The sequence below is a fragment of the Harpia harpyja genome, chromosome 12 (genome assembly GCF_026419915.1).
Source record: "Harpia harpyja isolate bHarHar1 chromosome 12, bHarHar1 primary haplotype, whole genome shotgun sequence".
Classification (NCBI taxonomy): Eukaryota; Metazoa; Chordata; class Aves; order Accipitriformes; family Accipitridae; genus Harpia; species Harpia harpyja.
The window spans coordinates 13,046,736-13,067,633 of NC_068951.1; the positions used below are offsets into that span (position 1 = coordinate 13,046,736).

The 20,898-nt window shown below is 59.5% G+C and overlaps 1 protein-coding gene across 1 annotated transcript; it reads left to right on the plus strand.

Annotated features, from left to right (window-relative positions):
- Positions 1-17,693: 17,693 nt before the first annotated feature.
- Positions 17,694-19,912, plus strand: FZD9 (frizzled class receptor 9). Its single transcript, XM_052804614.1, has one exon. It carries the CDS (start codon positions 17,766-17,768, stop codon positions 19,515-19,517), a length of 1,752 nt encoding a protein of 583 aa, XP_052660574.1. The 5' UTR covers positions 17,694-17,765; the 3' UTR covers positions 19,518-19,912.
- The last annotated feature ends 986 nt before the right edge of the window (positions 19,913-20,898 follow it).

Sequence of the window (20,898 nt, forward strand, 5' to 3'; positions counted from 1 at the left end):
AATTTGGAAATAAGGTCTGGTTTGTTGCTGTATAGCTAGTTCCCTTCTTGGGCAACAGCATGTTATGCTCTTTGTTTTGGCTGAATGTTCCTGTGAATGTTGATACTAAATTTCAAATTACTTGAAAATACCAGCTTTATCCCCTACAAATATTGCTGACTCCTCTAGCTTTGATCAAGTCTGTTTCCTTTTGGAGCAAAATCTGCTGTGTACTCCTTGTGTCTCTCTGAACCTATGCCTTTGTGGTGTGGCTGAGATTTAATAAATGCAAAATCAAATGTTTCTATGGTGGCAGGTAAATGCAAAACTAGTAAGAAGCCATGGAGGAGGAGGAACCTGGTGACATGAAAAATTTTTTCATGGTATTTGTCCTGCCTGTGTTTGACTAGGTTGGATAATGTCTTCTAAACATGATTCAGTGCCTTGTTGTTGACTTGCTGGGCAGGGAGGGTTGCCTGTGGTCACTGTGCGATCCAAGGTGGCCTCTTGCCAGGAGAGAAATGTCTGAAGTGTTCTTGTTCTGCCAGCATCTTTATGGCTTTTGGATTCCTTACCACCATGCTCTGTTGGTGTCTTAAAATAAAATGCTCTCTTGGTAGGATGTTCCAAAGAGAGGGGTCGTGGGGGGGGGGGGGGGGGAGGTTAGGAAAGCTTTGGGTTGGCAGCACCTTGCAAGCACACTTCTGGACCCTGCTGCTTGTCTACTTGTTCTGGTCCTCTGTGCTTTTGGAGAAGGAATGGCTTGGTCTCTGAGAGGAGGTCAAACCCTGCTGTGCTGCTTAGTTCGAAGAAGAGCGACCTAAAGGGAGTGCAGGCTTTGGATTTTGTCATCTGTCCCGTAAGACCAATCCAGTGATTAGTTTTTTTCCCAGATCTGCTTTTTTCCAGAGCTTTCCTGATGGTCAGAAAGGAAGAAATGGAGTTATATGATATGAATTCTCTTAATCATACACTGTGATGCTTTGTCCTGATGAATAGCATGTAGCAATAATACACACCTGAAAAGCAAGTGTTGTGTGGAAGGCTGTTGGTGAGACTTTTAACTGAGCTGGGCTGGCTGCTGAAATCGCTTGCTCTGATTAAAAGATCACAAGCCTGGGCTCTCACTTGTCCAATGGCTGGCTGCTTGGGTTTGGGCTTCCACAGCCATTGCGGCTAGGGCTTCCCAGCTGTCCTCCTGTCACAGGCAGCCTTTTCCTGTCTACTTGGCGTTGCTCTTTTCTAGGAGGGTATTAAAACTGTCCCCCCATCAGTCCCCCTTGGGCTGGCAGTAAGGGGAGGTGGACGTCTTGCCGGGTCCGTTTTCCTGGGTCGACACTAGATGGCAATGCCTCCCTTGTAATGCTTTGCCAAAGGCAAGTGGTTCAGGGGTTCGTTTCAGATGGGATTTAAATCTGGATATTGGTCTCCTTCTGTACAAATTGTTAGGATAACTTCCTTACAAGAAGCAGAGAACTTTGTGCTTCCTGACTGTTGGGATAAGATAGGTCTCAAGACATAAACGTGGCCAAATTTTCCAGCAGGAGACAGCTGTGCTTTTCATGGAGCTTCCTCAGCCTCTGCTCTGACGTGGGATGTGCTGGCATTTCTCTGACAGCTTCTGGGTGCTTGGGTTGAGTGAGCATGGGCGGCTGGATCTGCAAATGGAAACTTGGCGCACCTGTGTCCATCAATGACCTTGCAAAGGCAGGATCTTCTGCCCTCCAAACCTTAGGGACAAAACTCATTGTGGAAGGCGTCGCGCCTGCTAAATCTGAAATGTAGAAATATGTCGGTGGGGTGGTTCACTGTGGTACGGTAAGGAGCTCTGCAAGTCTCTGGAAGGTCTGCTCCCCTTGTCAGCTGCCTGCTGCCAGTGGTGCATGCTGCAGGAATGGCAACTGCCCTTCCCTGAGCTGTTGCCCAGCCCAGGCCAGGAACTTGTATTTGACCTAGAGTTTGGCTCCAGGTTGATGGCCGTTTCACTACTGTATGAGAGGCTTCCCATGGTTAACTAGACTTTGCCGAAGTGCATTTTTTCATTTTTTCTTTACCAAATAATGGCCAAAAATTACTTTCCTGATTTTTTTTTTTTTTTTTTAAATTAAAGGAAGGAATACAAACTTTCAGCCTCTGGGCAAAATCAAAGATGTGTTTGGATCTTGACTTGGCATTCAAACAAAACTACAAGTCCTTGAGCAAAACAGACAAAAAGCTCTACAGACAACCATACTTTCTGATTGTTAACTAAAAAATAGGGGCTTTTGAGAAGTTTGCTACTAGATTTTTTTTATTTTTGGCCAAAATGTTTCTCTCCCCCCATTAAGTAGTTTGACAAACATCTTTAGCATGTTCCCTGAAGAAACTGTTCTAAAGGTTGGTTACAGCTCAAAAGTGGTCTTGTATTTCCAGTTTGGGTTTATCAAATGTCAATTTGCAGCTCCTGAGCTTTGCTGAGTGTTTGCTCAATGAAAATATTATCTGATATCATGTGATGTTTTTCTGGTGTGGGTGTTTAACCAAAACCTGAGATGTTATGTACCTTCAACCCCTTGATTCAGCTCCTTGGTCTGCAAAACAAAGATAAAGCCAGTGTGAATCACAACCCCTGTGTGTCACTTGTGGGTCAGGTCTCCCACCTTGTTGTCCCCCTTTGCAGCCCTCTTCCATGCTGGCGAGCCCCCAAGGGACACAGCAAGGGCAATGAGACCCTACTTGGTGCCTGTCTCCTCTGGTGGCAGCTGATGCAGAAACCTTGGAGAGCATTGATGTGTGATGATGTCCCCACCATGTTGTGGGCTGTGCTCTGCCAGGGGTGAGGGTAGGCTGAGATCACCAGCAGGTAACCAAAACACATGGGATGGCAGAGCGAAAGATGAGGTGAGACATCCAGGGCACATGGGACCCCCTCGGTGGGGATGGGGTTGCTGGAAGGTGCTCCAGGTTTTGGCACCTTCTGTTATAGTCTGAGCTCAGCCCTGCGGGCTGGTCACAGGTCTCCGCCAGCACAGGCTGTTAGGGTGGGAGATGCAGCTTCCACCCCTCTGAACCTTCATGCGATGCATGGGGCAGCCAAGCTGGGGCTGGTCCCATCAGCTCAGCCTGGGTGGGTGGCTCAGCATCCTCCACCGTGGCCAAGAGCAATCCTGCTGGTCCCTTGGGCCGGGTGCTTGGGTGCTCCTGCCACCCACCATGTCCCCTCTGCTGGTGGCAATGCCCAGGTGCAGACCAGAGGAGAGGCAGAACTGGTCCCTGTAGGCAGGGACAGAGGACCCCCATGGTGCTGGAGCCCCTCGTCAGCACCAGGCACCTCATGCCCCCACACAGGCATAACCTGGGATGGGGACAGGGGACTTGCGCCTTTTTATTTTGATGGCTGGCTGTGAAAGTCATTGGAGCGGAAACCCCTTGGTGCTGTCAGCCATGGCTGAGCCCAACTGGGCACTGAACGCGCCTGGTCCAGCGTGCTGCATTCCCCTGCCCCCTCGTTTGTGTTGGCACGGGCCGGTGAATGTAGCTGGTTTAATTGGCAGTTGTGTTTGTGGCCAGGGTGTTATGAAAAGGTTTTCTGTCTCCCTCTGTAAGTTACCCTGAATATGTTTTCACTCTTAATATAATATTCACTTCATTATTAGCTGAAAGAGGCTCTTTTCAGAGAGGGTTTTTTTCAACCCCTTCTTCCAAAAATATATTAAACAGCCCCTTCATGCAGCGCTGCACTGAGGGCCGGGATTGTCTGCTGGAGGGAAGTGAGAAACCCAACAGTAAATGGGATTTACACAGAAATTCCTTTCTTCCCCAGTGCCCCAGTGTGCCGGCGGCGCAGGGTGCGGCAGCCCGGCAGTGCCCGGTGCAAGCAGCTGCAGGTGACGGAGGAGGTGTCCATTGCTTACAGGGCAGTTGAGGGTATGCTCGCCTTCCCCTGCCTTTGCAGTATGGTCACTAAGGGGTTTCCCGCCCCCCCGCCCCCCCCAGCAGAGTAGAGGCTCCCCAGGGGCTCCTGGCACTGGGCTAGTGTTTCCAGACTCAAACCTGTCCAGAGAACCAGTGTATGCTGTGCTGGCTTCTCAGCTCTCGGTGGCGAAGGTGTTTCCAGAATCTGCAAGGTTTTGGGAGCTTGTTTGTTGGGTGGGTTTTGGGGCATCGGGTGCAGCTGGACCTCCATGTCATCATCTCACTGTGCTTCTGGTCCTCTGGGCTTTGCAAAATCCATAAGGTTTTGTCTCCAGCTTTGGGAAAAATTCTGTGAGCTGCAGGAGGAGAGCGCTGCTCCTGGGGATGGTATCACACGCAGAGCAGCCTGGCTCAGCCTTCGTGGTCCTGGGGAAACGGCTCTGCTTCCCTCTTGCCTGAGCTCCTCAAAGGGCAGCCACAGCCCAGGCAAGCTCTTTATTTTGGTTTGTTGGACACATTCAGGTGTTTTAGCATGGCCGCAGTCCCCGAGCCATGCAGGGGCATGGGGCGGCAGCAAGCAGCCGTGCAGCCCCCAGTGTCCTTGCTTGGATGTCCTCGGCCCGGATGGGGAGATCCTGTGGCTGGGTCAGGCTGGTGCTGCCCTTGGGCTTGTGCTGTTCCTGTAGCCCTGGCTCAAGGAGCTGCTGGCTTTTGGGGTGGCCCAAAGGCAGCCAGTCACAGCTGGGGGGGGATGACGGGCTGGGGCTGGGGCAGAAGGGACCTCTGGGCTGGTACTTGCACTGCTGCTGCGGTGTACTGGGATCCCTCAGGACCCCCAGATCCCTGCTCCATCCCTCGAGGAGCTGCTGTGAAAGCCCAGAGGAGCCCAGAGCACATTTTCCTTTTCCCTGAAAGCAGTGTAAATACAAATCCCCCCCTTGGCAGGGCAGGCGCCGGCAGCAGGACGCCTTCCCCCTGCTCCACTGCCACCATTCTTCAACTATCCTGTGAAATGCATTAGGGCTGCTGCCATGTGCTGATGAGTATTCAAGACCTGGCCCTAATTGGGAACAATTAGCAGTTGTTTTGGCAAATGTACGTCTGTTTGCTGTGGCTCCTGGGGCTGAGCACTGTCTGACAGCTGACACAAGCATCCCTATCCAGAGTAAGGGACCACAGTCAAGGGAGGTCCCTATGGAAGATGCAGCTCTCAGTTAAAGATGCTCTCGGGAGGAGTCCAGCTTGTGCAAGCCTGAGCATTCTCAACCCTTCAACCAGCCCAGCTTGTCTCTCTCCAGCATGGTGGCCATCCCTGCTGCAGATGCGAGCAGGTCCCTGCTCCATGGCTTGCTCAGGTCAGGCTGTGGAGAGGCCACGGAAGTGCTGCTGGAGCCGGACCCGGCTGATGCTGTACTGGACCCTTGGCACCTCTCCTACCACCCAAGTTCCCATTACAGCTCTGCCGTGTGGGAGTTTAAGCCACACAGGGTGCTCTGAGTCAACGAGATGCTGAGGACCAGTCCCTTAGTGGGGGGGCACAACGGTGAGAGAGAGCACTTTGGGCCATGAGGAGCTCATATCCTGGTCGTCGACCTGTGCCACTGTCTGTGGGGCAGCCCCCCAGCCCAGCACCCCGAATGGCTGGTGGTCTGTTCCCCTACCACAGAGCAGGGCTGCCCTCACTCTCCCCGGCACCAGCAGGGAAGTGGGAGCTCCCTGATGTTCTTGGACTTCTTTTTTCCAAATTTTGAGAAAAGGTAAATCAGACTTGAGCTGTTTTTCTAGAGTCTTGCCGGTCTGTCCCCCTGCTTCGCACATGCACCTCGTGTCCAGTGTACCCCAGTGTCTCCCCCCCAGTAAGGAGCATCCTCTTGCATAAAGCCAGACAGGAACCATGCCTGGCAGACTGGGGGGAGCATCTGGAGAGATTCCAAATTTGCTTTAAAATAGGGCTGAAAGCTGAGGATGGGATCCTGACCCAGCTGGGGAGTAAGTGCTGGGTGTGCTGCCCAGTGTGGTGGGGAAAGGGTGATTCCCAGCTCTGTTCCCTGCAGCGAGGCCGAAGGGGAGAGGTGCTGCTGCTTCCCTGGCCTTGTGTGCACCAGGGATGCTGCATGCTGGTGGGGCCGGTCCTGACCATGGAGGTGATGAAGGCAGGAGCCCATGTATCTATGTAGGACCCAGGCCTGGAGCAACCTGGGGAAGGGTGGATGGGGAAACCACAGGGGCTTCGCCAACAATGCCGAGCCTTCGTTCCTGAGTGCTCTTGCCCTTGGAGCTCTGCTCTGTGAAACCCTCAGTGAACCCCAAAACCGGCCCTCTGCAGCTCGGGGGGCCCGGGGTCCTGCTGGGGGGGTGGTGAGCTGTGGCACAGGGGGAGCGGGCAGCCTGACTGGGGTGCTGGAGATGCCAGGAGCTGGGCAACCTGTGGTCTGCGAGATGGAGGGGCTGAGGAGGAGGAAGGTGGCCCAGCTGCCGGGGACCAGCTTGGTTTTCCATGGCCTCACATTTTCCTGTGCTGGAGAGTTTGCAGTGAGGGTGGAAAATGGAGCAGCCAGGAGGGGAAAGAGGGCGGGAGTGGAGGCTAGCAGGGCTGGGGGGGAAGGGTTTCCTTTGCCACGGTGTTTGGGACGTCATGTGCCTGCCAGGGCAGAGTCTGTTGCTCTGCCGGATGGTGGTGGGGGGCTGCGGACATGGTCCACACCAAACCCGTGGTTTTGGGGAATGTCCCCTCCCTGGGTGGATCAGGGATGGGGGTCTGGTGGGAGGCAGGGCAGCATCACAGGCAGAGTGATCCCTGGGCTCACACGGGCTGGGGATGCTCAGAGGGTGCCGGAGGACCTGCCAGGCCAGGCAGCACGGGCTGGGCTCAGGTTTGCTGCTGTGCCACAGTTCCCTGCTGTGCACCTCAGCGAGGACAAGCCAGGGCAGCGGCCCTTTTGCCACCTGAGGCCATCTGTCTTGGCATGCAGACATCCAAAATCCTGCTTGGGCACCTCATTGCTGCTCCTGGGGGGTTTGCAGCAGACCTGCCTTCACTAGGAGCCATGAGCTGGGTGCAGAGTGGCTTGAGCCCATCTGAGAGTGTACCTGGCTTCTGCCCTCAGTGCTGCTGGCACCGCTTGCAGGCAGCCATGGCAGTGCAATGGGATGTGGCGTTTCCTCAGGCCAGTCCCTGCTGCATTCCTGGAGGCATGTTTGTTTTCTAGTCCTGGTTTTTGGAAGTATCAAGGGCTGATGGGGCCTGCTGGCTCTGCCTGCCATCACCAGCTCCCTGCCCTTGGTTCTTTGCCCATTGGACAGGACAAAAGGCTTAGGGATGGAGAGGGGGGGGGGAAAGATAACTCAGGGGTGTCCTGGGACAAGGCAGAGGGCAGGAACACACAGGTTGAACATCAGGGGAAAAGACTCAGGTCAGTTTTTATCCTCCGCAAATACTTAGATGGACTCCTCTTGCCATGATCTTTCAGCAGCGCGAGGGATCGCCCTGTCTTTAACCCTTTCATTCTTTCCCCTTCTCTCCCGTCCTGTCCCTGCAGCCGTCTCCATTCTTCTCTCCTGCTGACCTGTGGTCCTGGCTGGGCAGCAGCTCTCCTGCCTTTACTGTGTCTGGCAGAAGCGAGCATTTCACACCAGCTTGGGGAGACCCACCAGCACCCAGGGAGCTGGGACCTGCAGTCTGGCACTGCTCTGGGACGTGATGTCATCTCCAGATGTTGATGTCCCCAATAACAGTGAGTGAGCCTTCGCCCTTCCCCATCTCCTCCAGCGACCTGGCATGTGGCCGAAGGGTTGGTGCCATTTGCAGGGACAGGAGAGGGACCACCTGGGGCTGGGGACGGGGACAGAGCCGAGCCATCGCACAGCCCACCCCCGCCACTGCTGGAGGAGCCTGGCGGGGTGGGTGACCCACCTCACAGTCTTGGTGACACATCAAAAAAGCACCTTTTCTTGGCTCAGGACTCATGCCCAAATGGCAGGGGTTGCCAGCTGGGACAAGAGCCTTCACCAGGTCACCTGACTTTTAAAGAAGGGTGGAGAGATGGAGGGAGCAGAAATCCCTGAAAGATTATTTGTTTCTTACGAACTATATTTAGGCACCATCAGCAAAACCCAAAAGTGCTGAGTTCTGCTAAATAAATATGGGAGCTTTGTGTTTTTTTCCCCCAGAGGAGAACAGGATTAGTAAGTGAATGGTAAATAGTATTTTTGTTTGACATACCTGAGGGTTTCCATTCGAAGTTGCCATCTTGAGCTCTTGATGCCATGATGATGATGATGGACCTAAAGTGGCACTGCCCCATCTTGTGAAAATATTTTTTGGAAAAGAAAAGGAGGCAGCTGGCTTACCCACCATGGCACTGCTTTTTTTTGGTTAAACTTTGCGTTCTTGAGTATTTTCATAAATGTTTGCATATTAGGATGTTTTTAAGCTAGAAGTAGGTCATGCTGGTGCCACTCCAGTAGCAAATTCCTTCCCCAGTGGGATGCAGACCCCTGGACTCCCTGCCTGCCTGCCTACACCCACCAGTGCTGCCCTGGAGGGACAGGGTGCCCAGGCAGCCATGGGGGTTGGGATGGTCCTTGGCTGGTCCAAGCATGGCTGCAGCAGATGGCGAGGAGATCACCTCGCTTGTCTGGAACACACCTGGGTCATCCTGGGTTTAATTCTTCACTGTTTTGGATTCCCCATGCCTGAACCTCATCTCCCCCAGGGATCCCCACTGGGATCAGGTCCAGACTTCCCAGTGGAGTGTTTGCAGGTGGGGTGTGAGGCCGTGGGTGGGCACCAGGCAGGCAAGGGGCGTTTGCGGGTCACTCAGGGGTGTAAGAGCCCATCTGACCAGCTGGGCGCGATGAGGAGCAGAGCGACCGATCAGGAAACACCTGTTTGGACGTGAAGTCCAAAGCCCACAGGCAGTGGGAGGCAGCGGGGCAGAAGGGCTCCAGGTTTATCTCGAGCAGAGCAGAAAATCTGTTGCCCCAAAGTCATCAAAATTCAGCATTCCTCAAGCTGACTCTGCTGGGACGTCAGCATCTGTCCCTTGTAGAAATAAGGCACTGGGGTAGTTTGGGTCTTTATTGTAGCAGCTCGTCTGCAGCAGCTCTTCTCTAGAGAGGGCCAAGTGGAGGTTGCAATGGAAATTGTTGCACAACGGCAGCACCCTGGTAAGCAGATTAGAGACACGGCTGAAGAACTTCCCCCTGAAGCTGCTCCTCTGGCCAGGTTAGACATGATGGTCTCATAGCATGCTCCATGTGGAGAGGATATGAGGGAGGTACTCAAGGAGGAACCAGGTCAGGGAGGAAGATGCTGGTACCAGACAGTTTGTCACAAGCAAGAGTGACCCAACCTTGGGTAGGAACCATCAGAAAGAGGACTGTGACCTGAACATGGACTGATTTGGGGCCTGGGAGGAGAAGAAGAAATGCAACATGGTGTTACCCAGAGCTGATGAACTCTGTCCAGTAACAGGGAAGAGGACAGCGAGATCTCAGGTATGTGCAAATACTTGACCAGAGGTTGCAAAGACAGGAGAGCTTCAGTCTGGGCCGCTCCAGCCTGCTCACTACTCTTGGTCTGAACCTTGCTTCAGGAGTTGAAACCAACCCAACCCAAAAGCACTGGAAGTGCTGAAATTCTCCCGGGACCACCCTGGTGAGTCTGTGCAGCTTAGAAGACGGCATCTGCATCCAGGTACCATGGCTATGCTGAAGCTTGCAGCAAGCACAAGGAGGACTTTGACCACAGCACCGACAGCTTTGCCAGCAAGTGGGGGCCGGCGAAAGGCCACCCGTGGTTATGGGGCACCCAAGGGAGGTTGCAGGGTGACAGTGCCCTGAGGTTGCACTGGAGACCTTTGGTTTGACTCAGCAACCAAATGGGCAGCTTGGCCCATTCAATAGTACATTAAAACCATTTCCAGCAAGTTCCAGTCCTTGCAGCTGTCCCTGCTCCTGGGGCAGCATGGCATGGGCTTGGGCTTGGCTCTGCAGGGGTGCTCCTGCTTCCCAGGGGGTGCTTTGGCCATGTCCCTACTGAGGTCCAGCCTGCGAGCCCACACCAGCTTGAACCAGTGCAGATGTTCTTGGCCCATAGCACCATTCAGAGGTGGCAGAGCAACACATGAGCCACGCACAAGAGCGGGCTGGGGATGCAGGGGCTTTCTGCCAGGCCATGAGCATGTGCAGCGCTGGCCTTGCAGGTGGCAGGGTTCGAGGGCACTCCCACGCTTCCCAAATTGCCTGGGAGAAGGTTTCTCTTCCAGCCAAGTAGCGGTGCTGGTGGCGAGGGTCCGTGCCTGGCACAGTGAGCTCCTTACCGGGCACTTGCAGTGGTCCCAGGACTGCGGAGCTGCCTCATGGATTGCGTTTGCTGGGATTTTGGCTGCTCCTTGGAGACACACGAGGGACTTGGCACAGACCCGGGGAGCATGGACATCCTGGGGGGCACAGCCACTGTGGGGCATCCTGCGACCCCCCCTCCCCCATCCCAGGGTGCTCCCAGCCCAGGTGCCGCGGGGCTCAGCCCCAGCCCACGTCCTGCCTGGCTCCAGGCTGCCCCGTGGTTCTCCCCTTCTCCTCTGGATCATATTTATTTATTTATACGGTGAATGTAATAAAACTCCAGCAGGAAACGGAGGCGATTCCCTGCCATTCCCCGCAAGCCGGCCCTGGGCTGGGGCGAACAAGGAGGCGCATTGTGCGGCACAGACCTGCCTGCCAGTGCTGAGCTGCGCGCGGGGCCGAGGGGCGAAGAAAGGGCTGTGTGTGTCTGTGCCTGCACCAGGACCCAGTGCCGACACCCGCCTGCCAGCAGCGGGCAGCTTGGCGGCACCGCGGGATGGGGTGTCCTGGGGAAGAAGCTTCACTTCAGGGGGCAAGCGGGGCTGGGGATGAAAGGGCTCCTGTGGTGTCTTGGGATGTTGTCTGGGAGCACCACAGAGCCTGCTCCCAGCACAAGGTGCCTCCTCTGCCCGTTCTTGGGCTGCCAGGAAACAGGGGTGGGCACTGAAGGTCAGCTGGGGGCAGACAGTCGCCCCATGGCCCGGTCTGGTGGCTGTACAACCTGCTCTTCCCAGGGCTGTGGGAGCTGGGAGCGAGCTCCAGCCCTTCACCTGCCTTCATCAGGCAGCTGCTGCCATCAGTAGGGTTCAGAGTGAATGCCTGCTGCCGAGGCTCACCTGGGTCCTGTCTTCCCTCCAGAGGGGTCTGTAGGGGTGAGCAAGGTGGCTGGGAGAAGGACATGGCTCAGCCTAGCTTCCCCTTTGATGGGGAGGGGGTCCCCACGGCCAGGGATGTGCATCCCAATCCCCCCAGAGGGCTGTAAGCAGCCTGCTGTGCTGCCAGCTGTGTTGCCAGCTGCGCTTACCAGCTAAAGTACTGCAGGAGAGGTGGTGGGGGACTGCCCAGTGTCCCCTTGCTAGCCAGCTCCCCACCATGCTCCCACCCAGGGCTGCCCCGGGGCACCCTGCTGCCCTGTCCCCTGAGGCCCATGGCTGCACGTGGTCCCCATCCGTGTGCTGGTCCCTCAGGCTCCCAGGGTTCCTGGGGTGGTGGGGACATGCCCTGTGCTGTGTGTCTCCTGCCCACTTCACATCAGCGCTGCGTTGATGGGGGTGTCGCAGCCCGGGGACCCTGTGGCCATGGCCAGGAAGGTGGGCTGGCTGGCAACAGGACTGTCCCTCCATGCCCACCCCTGGTTTGCAGTGGCTGCAGGGTGCCCACAGCTCCCCAGCCGCGGAGTGACGGGGTGACCAGGTTGCAGTGAACATCGCTGGGGAATTTGTGTCACCCTGTGTCCCTGAGCCCTGGCCACAGTGTCCCCTCACGCAGGGGACCCAAGGCCAGGAGGTGACCGGGGAGCTCAGGGCACAGTGTTGCCCAGGGATGCTGGTGTCACCCAGCTGCCTGCCACTGCCCTGGGCTGGCGGGGGGACCCCACTGGGTGGGTGAAAGTCCCAGGGGGTGACGATGGGCTAGCAGGGGGGGCAGGGGTGTTGTGCACAGCATCGCCTGCACTGCGGCCCCATCACCTCGCCCCCCACGCCTGCAGCACCTTCCACTGCCCGTAGCCACACAGTTGCCTGTGCAGGCAGAGAAGGCAGACACAGGCAGCAGGTCTCATGGCTCCTCAAGTTACAGAAACCGCACGCCCAGGGGAAAGGGGGTAAAAAACTCCTGGCTCCTGCAGGAAATGTCTCTGCAGCCCCCTCAGCTGTGGTGCAGAGGTGTGGGCACTGCTGACCATGAGCGGGCAGGTTGTGCCGGGGACAGCCGAGCGGGCAGGGATGTCATCCCACTGCTCTGAGGGGCACCGGGGTGATTGGGAAGAGGTTTCCTTCCCCAGGATGAGGGGATCAGGTCAGGCCCTGACCTCGATAGGAGGACAGGGTTGGGGGGTCCGCAGCCCCTCGGGGACCCTGCAGAGCCTTTGGCGTGGCTGGGGAGTGTGCCAGCCTGTGCTGTCCAGCTGGGACACTGGGAGAGCAGATGGCAGCAAGGTGAGAGAAGGAGGGGACAGCCCTGTCCTTCAGGGAACACATGCCAGGCCCAGGTGTCTCAGCAGCAAGTGACAGGGTGTCAGCATCTGGCTTGGGGCCAGCAGAACCCCCCAGGACGTGAGGCTGGGGTGCTCAGTGCTCCCTGCCTTGCCTGTTGCCACTGGTGCTGCCATACCCATGGCGCCCTTCCAGGAGTGGGTTGCCTGCCCAGTGGCACACACTGTGAAGCCACCAAAACAGCTGCAGTTGGGTGTATGACCAGTGGGGCTGGTAATTCCCCCCCACCAGGGTTCTCAGTGCTATAGTTAATGCCAGAATCAGGGAAGAAATGTCTTTTCCCTTCTGTTGGCACTGGCTGGGGCTGGGCAGGATCCGTGCCGCATGTTCACCCATCTCTTCCCACCAGTGTCAGGATCCTCCACCCATTTGTTTGGGGACTGTCCCCCAAAATCCCCATATTCCCACCCCGCTGCCACCTGCCCGTGTGGCGTGCACAGTCTGGTGCACACGTGTGTGCATCTGCATCACACAGGAACTTGCCCAGGGGTGGGAAGGGTTCGGGCTTGAGGATCGCTCCTGCTGGTGCACGGGAGGGTGTCCCCAGGGAGAGAGTGGCCAGGGCAGGGGGCAGCTGCCCCTCCAGCTGGGTGGGTGCCACCCTGCGGCCCCGCAGGGTGCCTGGCATGGGGTGCTGCCAGGATGGACCTCTCCACCTGCTCAACAGCCCATCTGGCCCCAGCACCGGCATCCCTTTGAAATTGAAGCCACTGGCCTTTTGCGCCAGCTATTCCTGTGAAATTCTTCAGGAAGGGAAAATTATCCCCCCAGATCCCTGTAGGGTTGTGCCATCACCCTCCCTCCCAGCTGGCAGGGAGAGCACAGGGTGCCACGGAGCCCAGGTCTGCCCCTGGGCATGGCTGGTGGCCTGGCCTTGTTATTTGGGTTTTCCCTCTGTGCTCCAGCCGCTGCCTGTGAACCTGGAGCTGGGGGGAGCTGGGACCACCAAGGGCCCATGGGCTCGGCGGGGCAGACCCCGCTGGGAGGGGCAGGGGTGAGGCCAGCACAGCTGCCATGGGGCCCCTCACCACCCTGCAGCAAGTTCTGTCTGCCCTGGCCAAGGCTCGACAGGACAGCACCTACAGTTCCCTCCACAGCTCCATCACCCCATCCCCAAATCCATCACACCCTCCCTGCCTCCATTGTCTCATCCCCTGCTCTATTGCCCCATCCCCTGCCCTATTGCCCCCTCCCCACCTCCATTGCCCTCTCCCCAGCTCCATAGCCCCTCCCCAGCTTCATCACCTCCTTCCTGGAGCCATCACCCCCTGCCCAGCTCCATCACCCCCTCCCTGGCTCCATTGCCCCCCTCCCCACCACCATCGCCCCCTCTCCTGCTCCATCGCCCCCTCCCCGGTCCATCGTTCTCTCCTCTGCTCCAGCATCCTCTCCCCAGCTCCCACCAGGGCTGTCCCCATTGCTGGTGCCAAGGGGGATCCCCCAAACCCTGCCACCCAGGGAGAACCCATCCATGGCTGGGCAAGAGGGGCATTGTTGCAGCCTCTCTTTCCCCCGGGGCAGCAGCATGGGATTTTTTCTCCACCCGTGGCCCTTCCTGCCCTCCTTCCCCCTCCCTTCGCTGAGGCTCTTGCACAGGTTTGCAAGCGCTGTTGACGGGAAGAAAGGAAATGGGGCAAAGCTGCTGCCAGGAACCACAGGCTCCCAGGCTCCTGCGATACAGCCCCACTCGGCCAGCCTGGACGCTTCCCGGGCAGGATTTCTGTGCACTCTCTGTGAGCCCTTTCTTCCAGCTATTGATATTGGATTCCCAGCCCAGGGCCACTTCCAAGGCTGTAAATCTGCTGTGTTGCTCTACCTGGTGTTCTTGTTTTCACTGCGAGGCTTCCAGACCTGCTGGAGATCTTGGCTTCTGTGCATGGCTGTGATGTCCCCAGCCCAGTGGCAAGCACCATGCTGTCCCCTCCCCAGCTGCCCTGGCATACCCCAGGGGTGTGGGCACGGGTGGGCAGGTTGCTGGCACAGGCAGTGGGTGCAATGAAAGGGCAACACTTGGCCAAGCAGGGCACCCCCCTGCCCACTGCTGTGGGTGGGATGAAGCTCTGGGAAGGGCTCCCTGGGTCCTTTGCTGTCCCCACTGCAGGTCCCTGAGGCTTGGGTAGGGCTTGGGCATCCCATGGAGCACCCAAGGAGGGTGTTGGGGTGGGGGGAGGAGAACCCCAGGGTGCCACCCCAGGGTGTGGGGCAGAAATGAGGGGCGGCTGCTGCTCTCTATGTTAAAAGGAGCCCCTTGACTCTGAAAATCCATGTGTTGCTCTTGGCTGGGCTGCGGCGCGTCCTGCCAAGAGCAACAGTTTTACATATTAAAGCAAAATTAAATTAAAAGGCATTTATTTGTGCGTTTGTCGTTGTGTCATCCCCCATCCCCCTCTTTAACCCTTCGCAACCCAGGCAGCAGGGTTGGGAAGTATGAGGGCACCCATGGGGGTGAGCCGGGATGGTGGGGCTGGCACCCTGCGCTCCTATCCAGCCCCTGCCTGTGGGCCCTGCCATGCCTGCTGCCTGCCCAGAACCCTCGCTGGGCAGACAGACCTGCATTCTGAGGCAGTTGGGTGTTTCCAGGTGATGTTTCCAAGCTTTTCTTAGCAAATGGTGCCCTAAAGGGAAGCCTTGGTGACAGGAGCCGGGCTTTAGAGTGCCCTGGAGCAGCGGCAGCGCCACCCTTGGGTCCCTTACCCCACGCAGGACACGCACCCTGGGGCTGGGAGGTGGATGGGATGAGGGACCCCAGGGGCAGGTCCCTGCACCCCACGGTTGCCACCTCCATCCCAGCCGCAGCAGACAGAGCTGCGGCTGCCAGCTCATCCATGGGTGACAATTTGCCCCCAAACCTGCACCACAGCACAAAATACCCCCAAACACTCATTTCTTAGAGTACACGAGGAGGATCGTGGCCTTAACCCAGGGCGCAAAGTCCCCTGAAGCTGGCCGCTGCTCCATGTCACCTGGGCACATGGGATGGTGTTCTCTGGGACGCCCCCCCCCCATGCAGAGCTGGTGGCCAAGGGGACAAAGGCCCCTCCAGCACCCCAAATAACCCTTTTCCCAGGGCCCTGGAGCTGGGTGAGCAGTCACCCCATGCTAGAGGGAAATTCCAGGGCGACAGCTTATCTCCTGCACCGTTAGAATAACCGATAAGTGGCTCCCATGGAATTTCCTTATAGCGCCGAATCAGGGATGTTTAAATAATGTATGGCTGGGGTGTCAGTATGTGGCTGGCGATTAGGAGCTGTGTTGACAGGTTGTTATGTTGTTACTGAAGAAGTCAAAGGGCTGTGGGAACGCCTGGAAACGGCGTGGCACCTGGACCCCCCAGGTGCCAGCCAATGCCCACACCTGCTGCTGGCACGGACAGGCACCGGGTGCCAGGTCTCCTGGCTTGGCATCCCGGGGACCCTGCCCCAATTGCCCGTGGGACTGCTAAGCCGCTGGTACCCCCTGTCACAAATGGGTGCTGGGGATGGCATGGAGCACCCTGCGCCAGCACCCCAGGGCCAAATGTTGGATCGGCAGCTCCCAGACTTGGGGGCAGCTGGTGGCATCCTGTGACAGTGGCATAGGCAGCAAAGCCTGTCCCCAGGGTTACTGCCACCCCCAGCATGTTTTTAACGCTGGCCTGGGCACTCTTGGCTCCTCCAGCACCCTCTGCCTCCCCTTGCACCCAGCACAGGTCATCTGTCACCCTGAGAGTGGGACAGTGGATTTCGGTGTCTGGCAGCCCCAGCTCAGCCACGCTGACTTGTGTCACCACCCGGGAGCTGCCCTGGCCTCGCACATCACCAGTGCCGGGTGGCATTGCCAACCCCTGCCCATGGGCACGGGGCACCCTGCCCTGCCACTAGCCCTGGGTGACGCCCATACAGTGGGTGCTGGGGCTGAGCCACCTCCCATGGTCCCCACTGTCCCCCCATGGCACCCAAACCCCATGGGTGCAGGTACCCTCTCTGCTCCATACGGGCCATGGGTGCACTGCGGCAATGATGTGAGTTTCCCAGTTCTCAGCAGCAGGACCAAAGTGGCACTTTCTGCCCCCAAGCTGAGGCACATTGCTCTGCCAGCCTGCGGGAAAGGGGATTCCCAAGGGGCTGCCCCGACCTGCCATGGCAGTGCCAGCCCAGCAGTTATTGTGTGTCAGCGAGCCCCGGTGTGTGCACCCCACCTGTGCCCTGCGCACCATCGCCCGCATGTGCATGGCCACTCGTCCCTGGAACGCCGCCATGCTGCAGGTGCCCCCGGGGAGAGGGTTTGAGCCCTGGCAGCACCCCGGTGGGTTTGGGGCACTGGCGAGGCCACGCGTGTTCCTGTGCCCAGATGTTGGGGGGGGGAGGGGGGGTGTGTGTGCACACACGTGTGCCAGTGCACACGGCTGGCCCCACGGGTGTGCAAGGCTACAGGGTGTGCTGTGCCTGGCTGGGGGGCGTGCGTCTGTGTGTGTGCATGTACGTTTGCACGTGTGTGCACATGGGCGCGTGTATGTGTGTTTGCGTGCGCCCGCTGGGTGTGCGCCAGCAGGGCGGGGGCTGGGGGGGAGTGTGGAGGGGTGCGGGTGTGGATACGGGTGTGTGCGGGGGGTGTCGGGGCTGAGGGCGGGGGGGTCAGGGGTAGGTGTGGGCTGCGATGGGGGGTGTCTGTGCGTGTGCCCCACAGCCGTGGGGGCTGGGCGGGAGGTAACCCCGTGGGGGCTCTGTTGGGGTGTTCGCCCGTGGGTGCCCCGCGCCTGGGGGGGGGAGGGGAGCCCCCCGCGGGGACGTGGGCCGGGTGACGCCGACGCTGCGGCCCCGCGGTGGCCGCGGTGCCGGTCGCAGTCCCGGTGCGGGTCCCGGATCGGGGTGCGGCTGCGGCTGCCGGTGCGAGTCTCCCCGCCGCTGCCGAGTCCCGCTCCCGGTCCCGCCGCCGCCCCACCCCTCCCTCCCTCCGGAGAGGCGTGTCTCCGTCCAGCCCCGCCCCAGGGGCGTGTTCCCGCGGGAGGGGCGGGGCGGGGCCGTCCCGGCCGGCGGGCGCTGCGCGGCGCGGCGCTGCCGGGGCTCGGCGGGCGCGGGGCGGCGCGGGGCGCTCGGCGGGGCCGCCGCCGCATGGCGCGCGGGGCGGCGGGGGCCGGGGCCGGGGCCGGGGTCGCGGGCGGGGGGAGCTGCCCCGGCGCGCCGCCGCCGCCGCCGCCGCCGCCGCCGCAGCAGCAGCAGCAGCAGCCGCAGCCGCAGCCGCAGCAGCCACAGGAGCGAGCGGCCGTTCCGGGGGCGCGGGGGCGGCGGGGCCGGGCGATGGCGGCGCTGTAGCCGCCGGGGCCGGGGCCGGGGCCGGGGCCGGGGCCGGGCGATGGCGGCGCTGCGGCTGCGGCTGGCCCTGTCGGTGCTGTGGCAGCTGGCGGCGGCCGGGCGCGGGCTGGAGCTGGGGGGGCTGGAGGGGCCGCGGGGGCGGGCGGCGCGGTGCCAGCCCGTCGACATCCCCATGTGCCGGGGCATCGGGTACAACCTGACCCGCATGCCCAACCTGCTGGGCCACGAGAGCCAGCGCGAGGCCGCCCTGAAGCTGCACGAGTTCGCCCCGCTGGTGGAGTACGGCTGCCACGTCCACCTGCGCTTCTTCCTCTGCTCCCTCTACGCGCCCATGTGCACTGACCAGGTGAGCGCCAGCATCCCTGCCTGCCGCCCCATGTGCGAGCAGGCCCGCCACAAGTGTGTCCCCATCATGGAGCAGTTCAATTTCGGCTGGCCCGAGTCGCTCGACTGCGGCAAGCTGCCCACCAAGAACGACCCCAACGCCCTCTGCATGGAGGCCCCCGAGAACGCCTCAGCTGCTGAGCCCCACAAGGGCCAGGGCATGCTGCCCGTGGCCCCCCGGCCCTGGCCAGCGGGCACTGCCGAGGGCCGGGGACCCAATGGCCTGGGGGCCTGCGACAACCCCGAGAAGTTCCAGTATGTGGAGAAGAGCCTCTCCTGCGCACCCAGGTGCTCCCCCGGGGTGGACGTGTACTGGTCCCGGGAGGACAAGGACTTTGCCTTCGTCTGGATGGCTGTCTGGTCCACCCTCTGCTTTGTCTCCACTGCCTTCACCGTCCTCACCTTCCTGCTTGACCCCCACCGCTTCCAGTACCCCGAGAGGCCCATCATCTTCCTCTCCATGTGCTACAATGTCTACTCTGTGGCCTTCATCATCCGCTCGGTGGCAGGGGCTGAGAACATTGCCTGCGACCGGGAGAATGGCGAGCTCTACATCATCCAGGAGGGGCTGGAGAGCACGGGCTGCACCATTGTCTTCCTCATCCTCTACTACTTTGGCATGGCCAGCTCGCTCTGGTGGGTCATCCTCACCCTCACCTGGTTCCTGGCTGCTGGGAAGAAGTGGGGACACGAGGCCATTGAGGCCCACAGCAGCTACTTCCACATGGCCGCCTGGGGCATCCCGGCCATGAAGACTATCGTCATCCTCACCATGCGGAAGGTGGCAGGGGATGAGCTCACGGGGCTGTGCTATGTGGGGAGCATGGATGTCAGTGCCCTGACCGGCTTCGTCCTCATCCCGCTCTCCTGCTACTTGGTCATCGGCACCTCCTTCATCCTCACAGGCTTCGTCGCCCTCTTCCACATCCGGAAGATCATGAAGACGGGCGGCACCAACACAGAGAAGCTGGAGAAGCTGATGGTGAAGATCGGGGTCTTCTCTATCCTCTACACTGTCCCAGCCACCTGTGTCATCGTCTGCTACTTCTACGAGCGGCTGAACGTGGATTACTGGAACCTCAGGGCCCTGGAGCACGGCTGCCTGCATCTCCCTGGCCGGCGTGCTGCCAACTGCTCCTTGGAGGCCTCGGTGCCCACTGTGGCCATCTTTATGCTAAAGATTTTTATGTCGCTGGTGGTGGGCATCACCAGTGGGGTGTGGGTGTGGAGCTCCAAGACGCTGCAGACCTGGCAGAGCCTGTGCAACAGAAAGCTGAGCGTGAGGACAAGGGGCAAGCCCTGCAGCGGGGTGAGCTGTGGCGGGGTGCACTGCCACTACAAAGCCCCCACGGTCATGCTGCACATGACCAAGACAGACCCGTATCTGGACAACCCGACGCACGTCTAGAGTGGGGGCTGCCCCCTCCCTGGGGATGGCGCGCCGGGGGAAGCCGGCCTCATGGGTAAGGGGCGAGGGGATGCTGCTGGGGGCGAGGGCAGAGGCTGAGTGGTAGTGGGGACACACACTGGTTTGAGGTGGCAAGGCCCGTGGGACCCCCCCCGGCTCTGCTTGACCCTGACAAGTAGCTGCTTTTTCCTAGAGGTTGTTTTGTTGTTGTGGCTGTTGCCAAATCCAGTGACTCTTCTAACGCTTTCTTTGGGGCGGTGGCGGGGATGGGGCAGGGAGGAGAATAATCCAGTCCGTGTTTATTTAATTCTGTAATTTATTTTAGATTTTTTTTTTTTTTAATCATTAGCTGCAAGGAATGGAAAAAGCAATAAACCCTGGATGTGTTATTTCAACCAAGCCTGGTGCTGTTTGGAGGAATTTGAGGGGGTTGAGAGCAGCCCCACAGGAGCCCCCCCAGCTCAGCGGGTTGGGGCCATGGTCCCCATGGTGGGTGCGTGCTGGGCCCAGGGGGCTCTCTTGTTGGTGGAAAGAGGGGGAGAGTGCTGTGCCGGGGTGCTGCCGGCTGCAGCAGGAGTGTGGTACTGGGGGGGTCCCTGCATCCAGCTCCCCCCGCGGCTTCCCTGGGGCCGGTGCTGGCGCCCGCTGCCTCCCAGCCGAGGAGGAGGGTTTTCCTGCGCTGTCACGCTAATGAATCATCTTTTCCACTCTGCGCTCTGTAGGTGATTTGCGTCGGTGCCATTGGCTGCTGGGGCCTCAGTGCCAGGCAAGGGGGCTCAGTGCTCTGGCACCCCAGGCACAGCAGGCCGGGCGCTGGGGTGATGGGCTGGGGGCGCAGGACCTTGGGGCGGAGAGGGCTCAGCTTTGATGTCCCATGCAGAAGCCCGAGGTGCGGGTAATGGAAACTTCTGGGCAGCTTTATTTATCCCCCGCTCCAGTTACAATCCCAGCTTGCCTTCCCCATTGTCTGGAGGGAAATTCAAGCCTCAGCTGGTGTTGCCGGGGCTGGCAGGGGGAGCCGGGGCTGTCCTCGCTGCGGGCTGGCCAGGGCACGAGGCCAGCAGCGGTGGCAGCTGCCACCGTCCTCCTGGGCAGGGTGGCTCTGCCAGGAGCTCAGCAGTGGGGGCTGCTGCCCACCCTGCCCTGAGACACCTTGTGGGGGGCGGGGGGCAGCTCATCTTTGCAGACGGTTTGTGGGGCTGGTTTGTCTGGCTTCTGGGGATGTGCGGTGGGTTCCCAGTGCTGGGGGGTGGGGGGAATTCATGGGCTCTGCCCTGGTGCCATGGTGGGCAAGGGGGCTGTGGGCAGGGACACAGGCAGCATGAGTCCTGTGGCAGGCAGGGGGCTGTAGCAGAGACACAGGCAGCCCTGGTGATGCTCA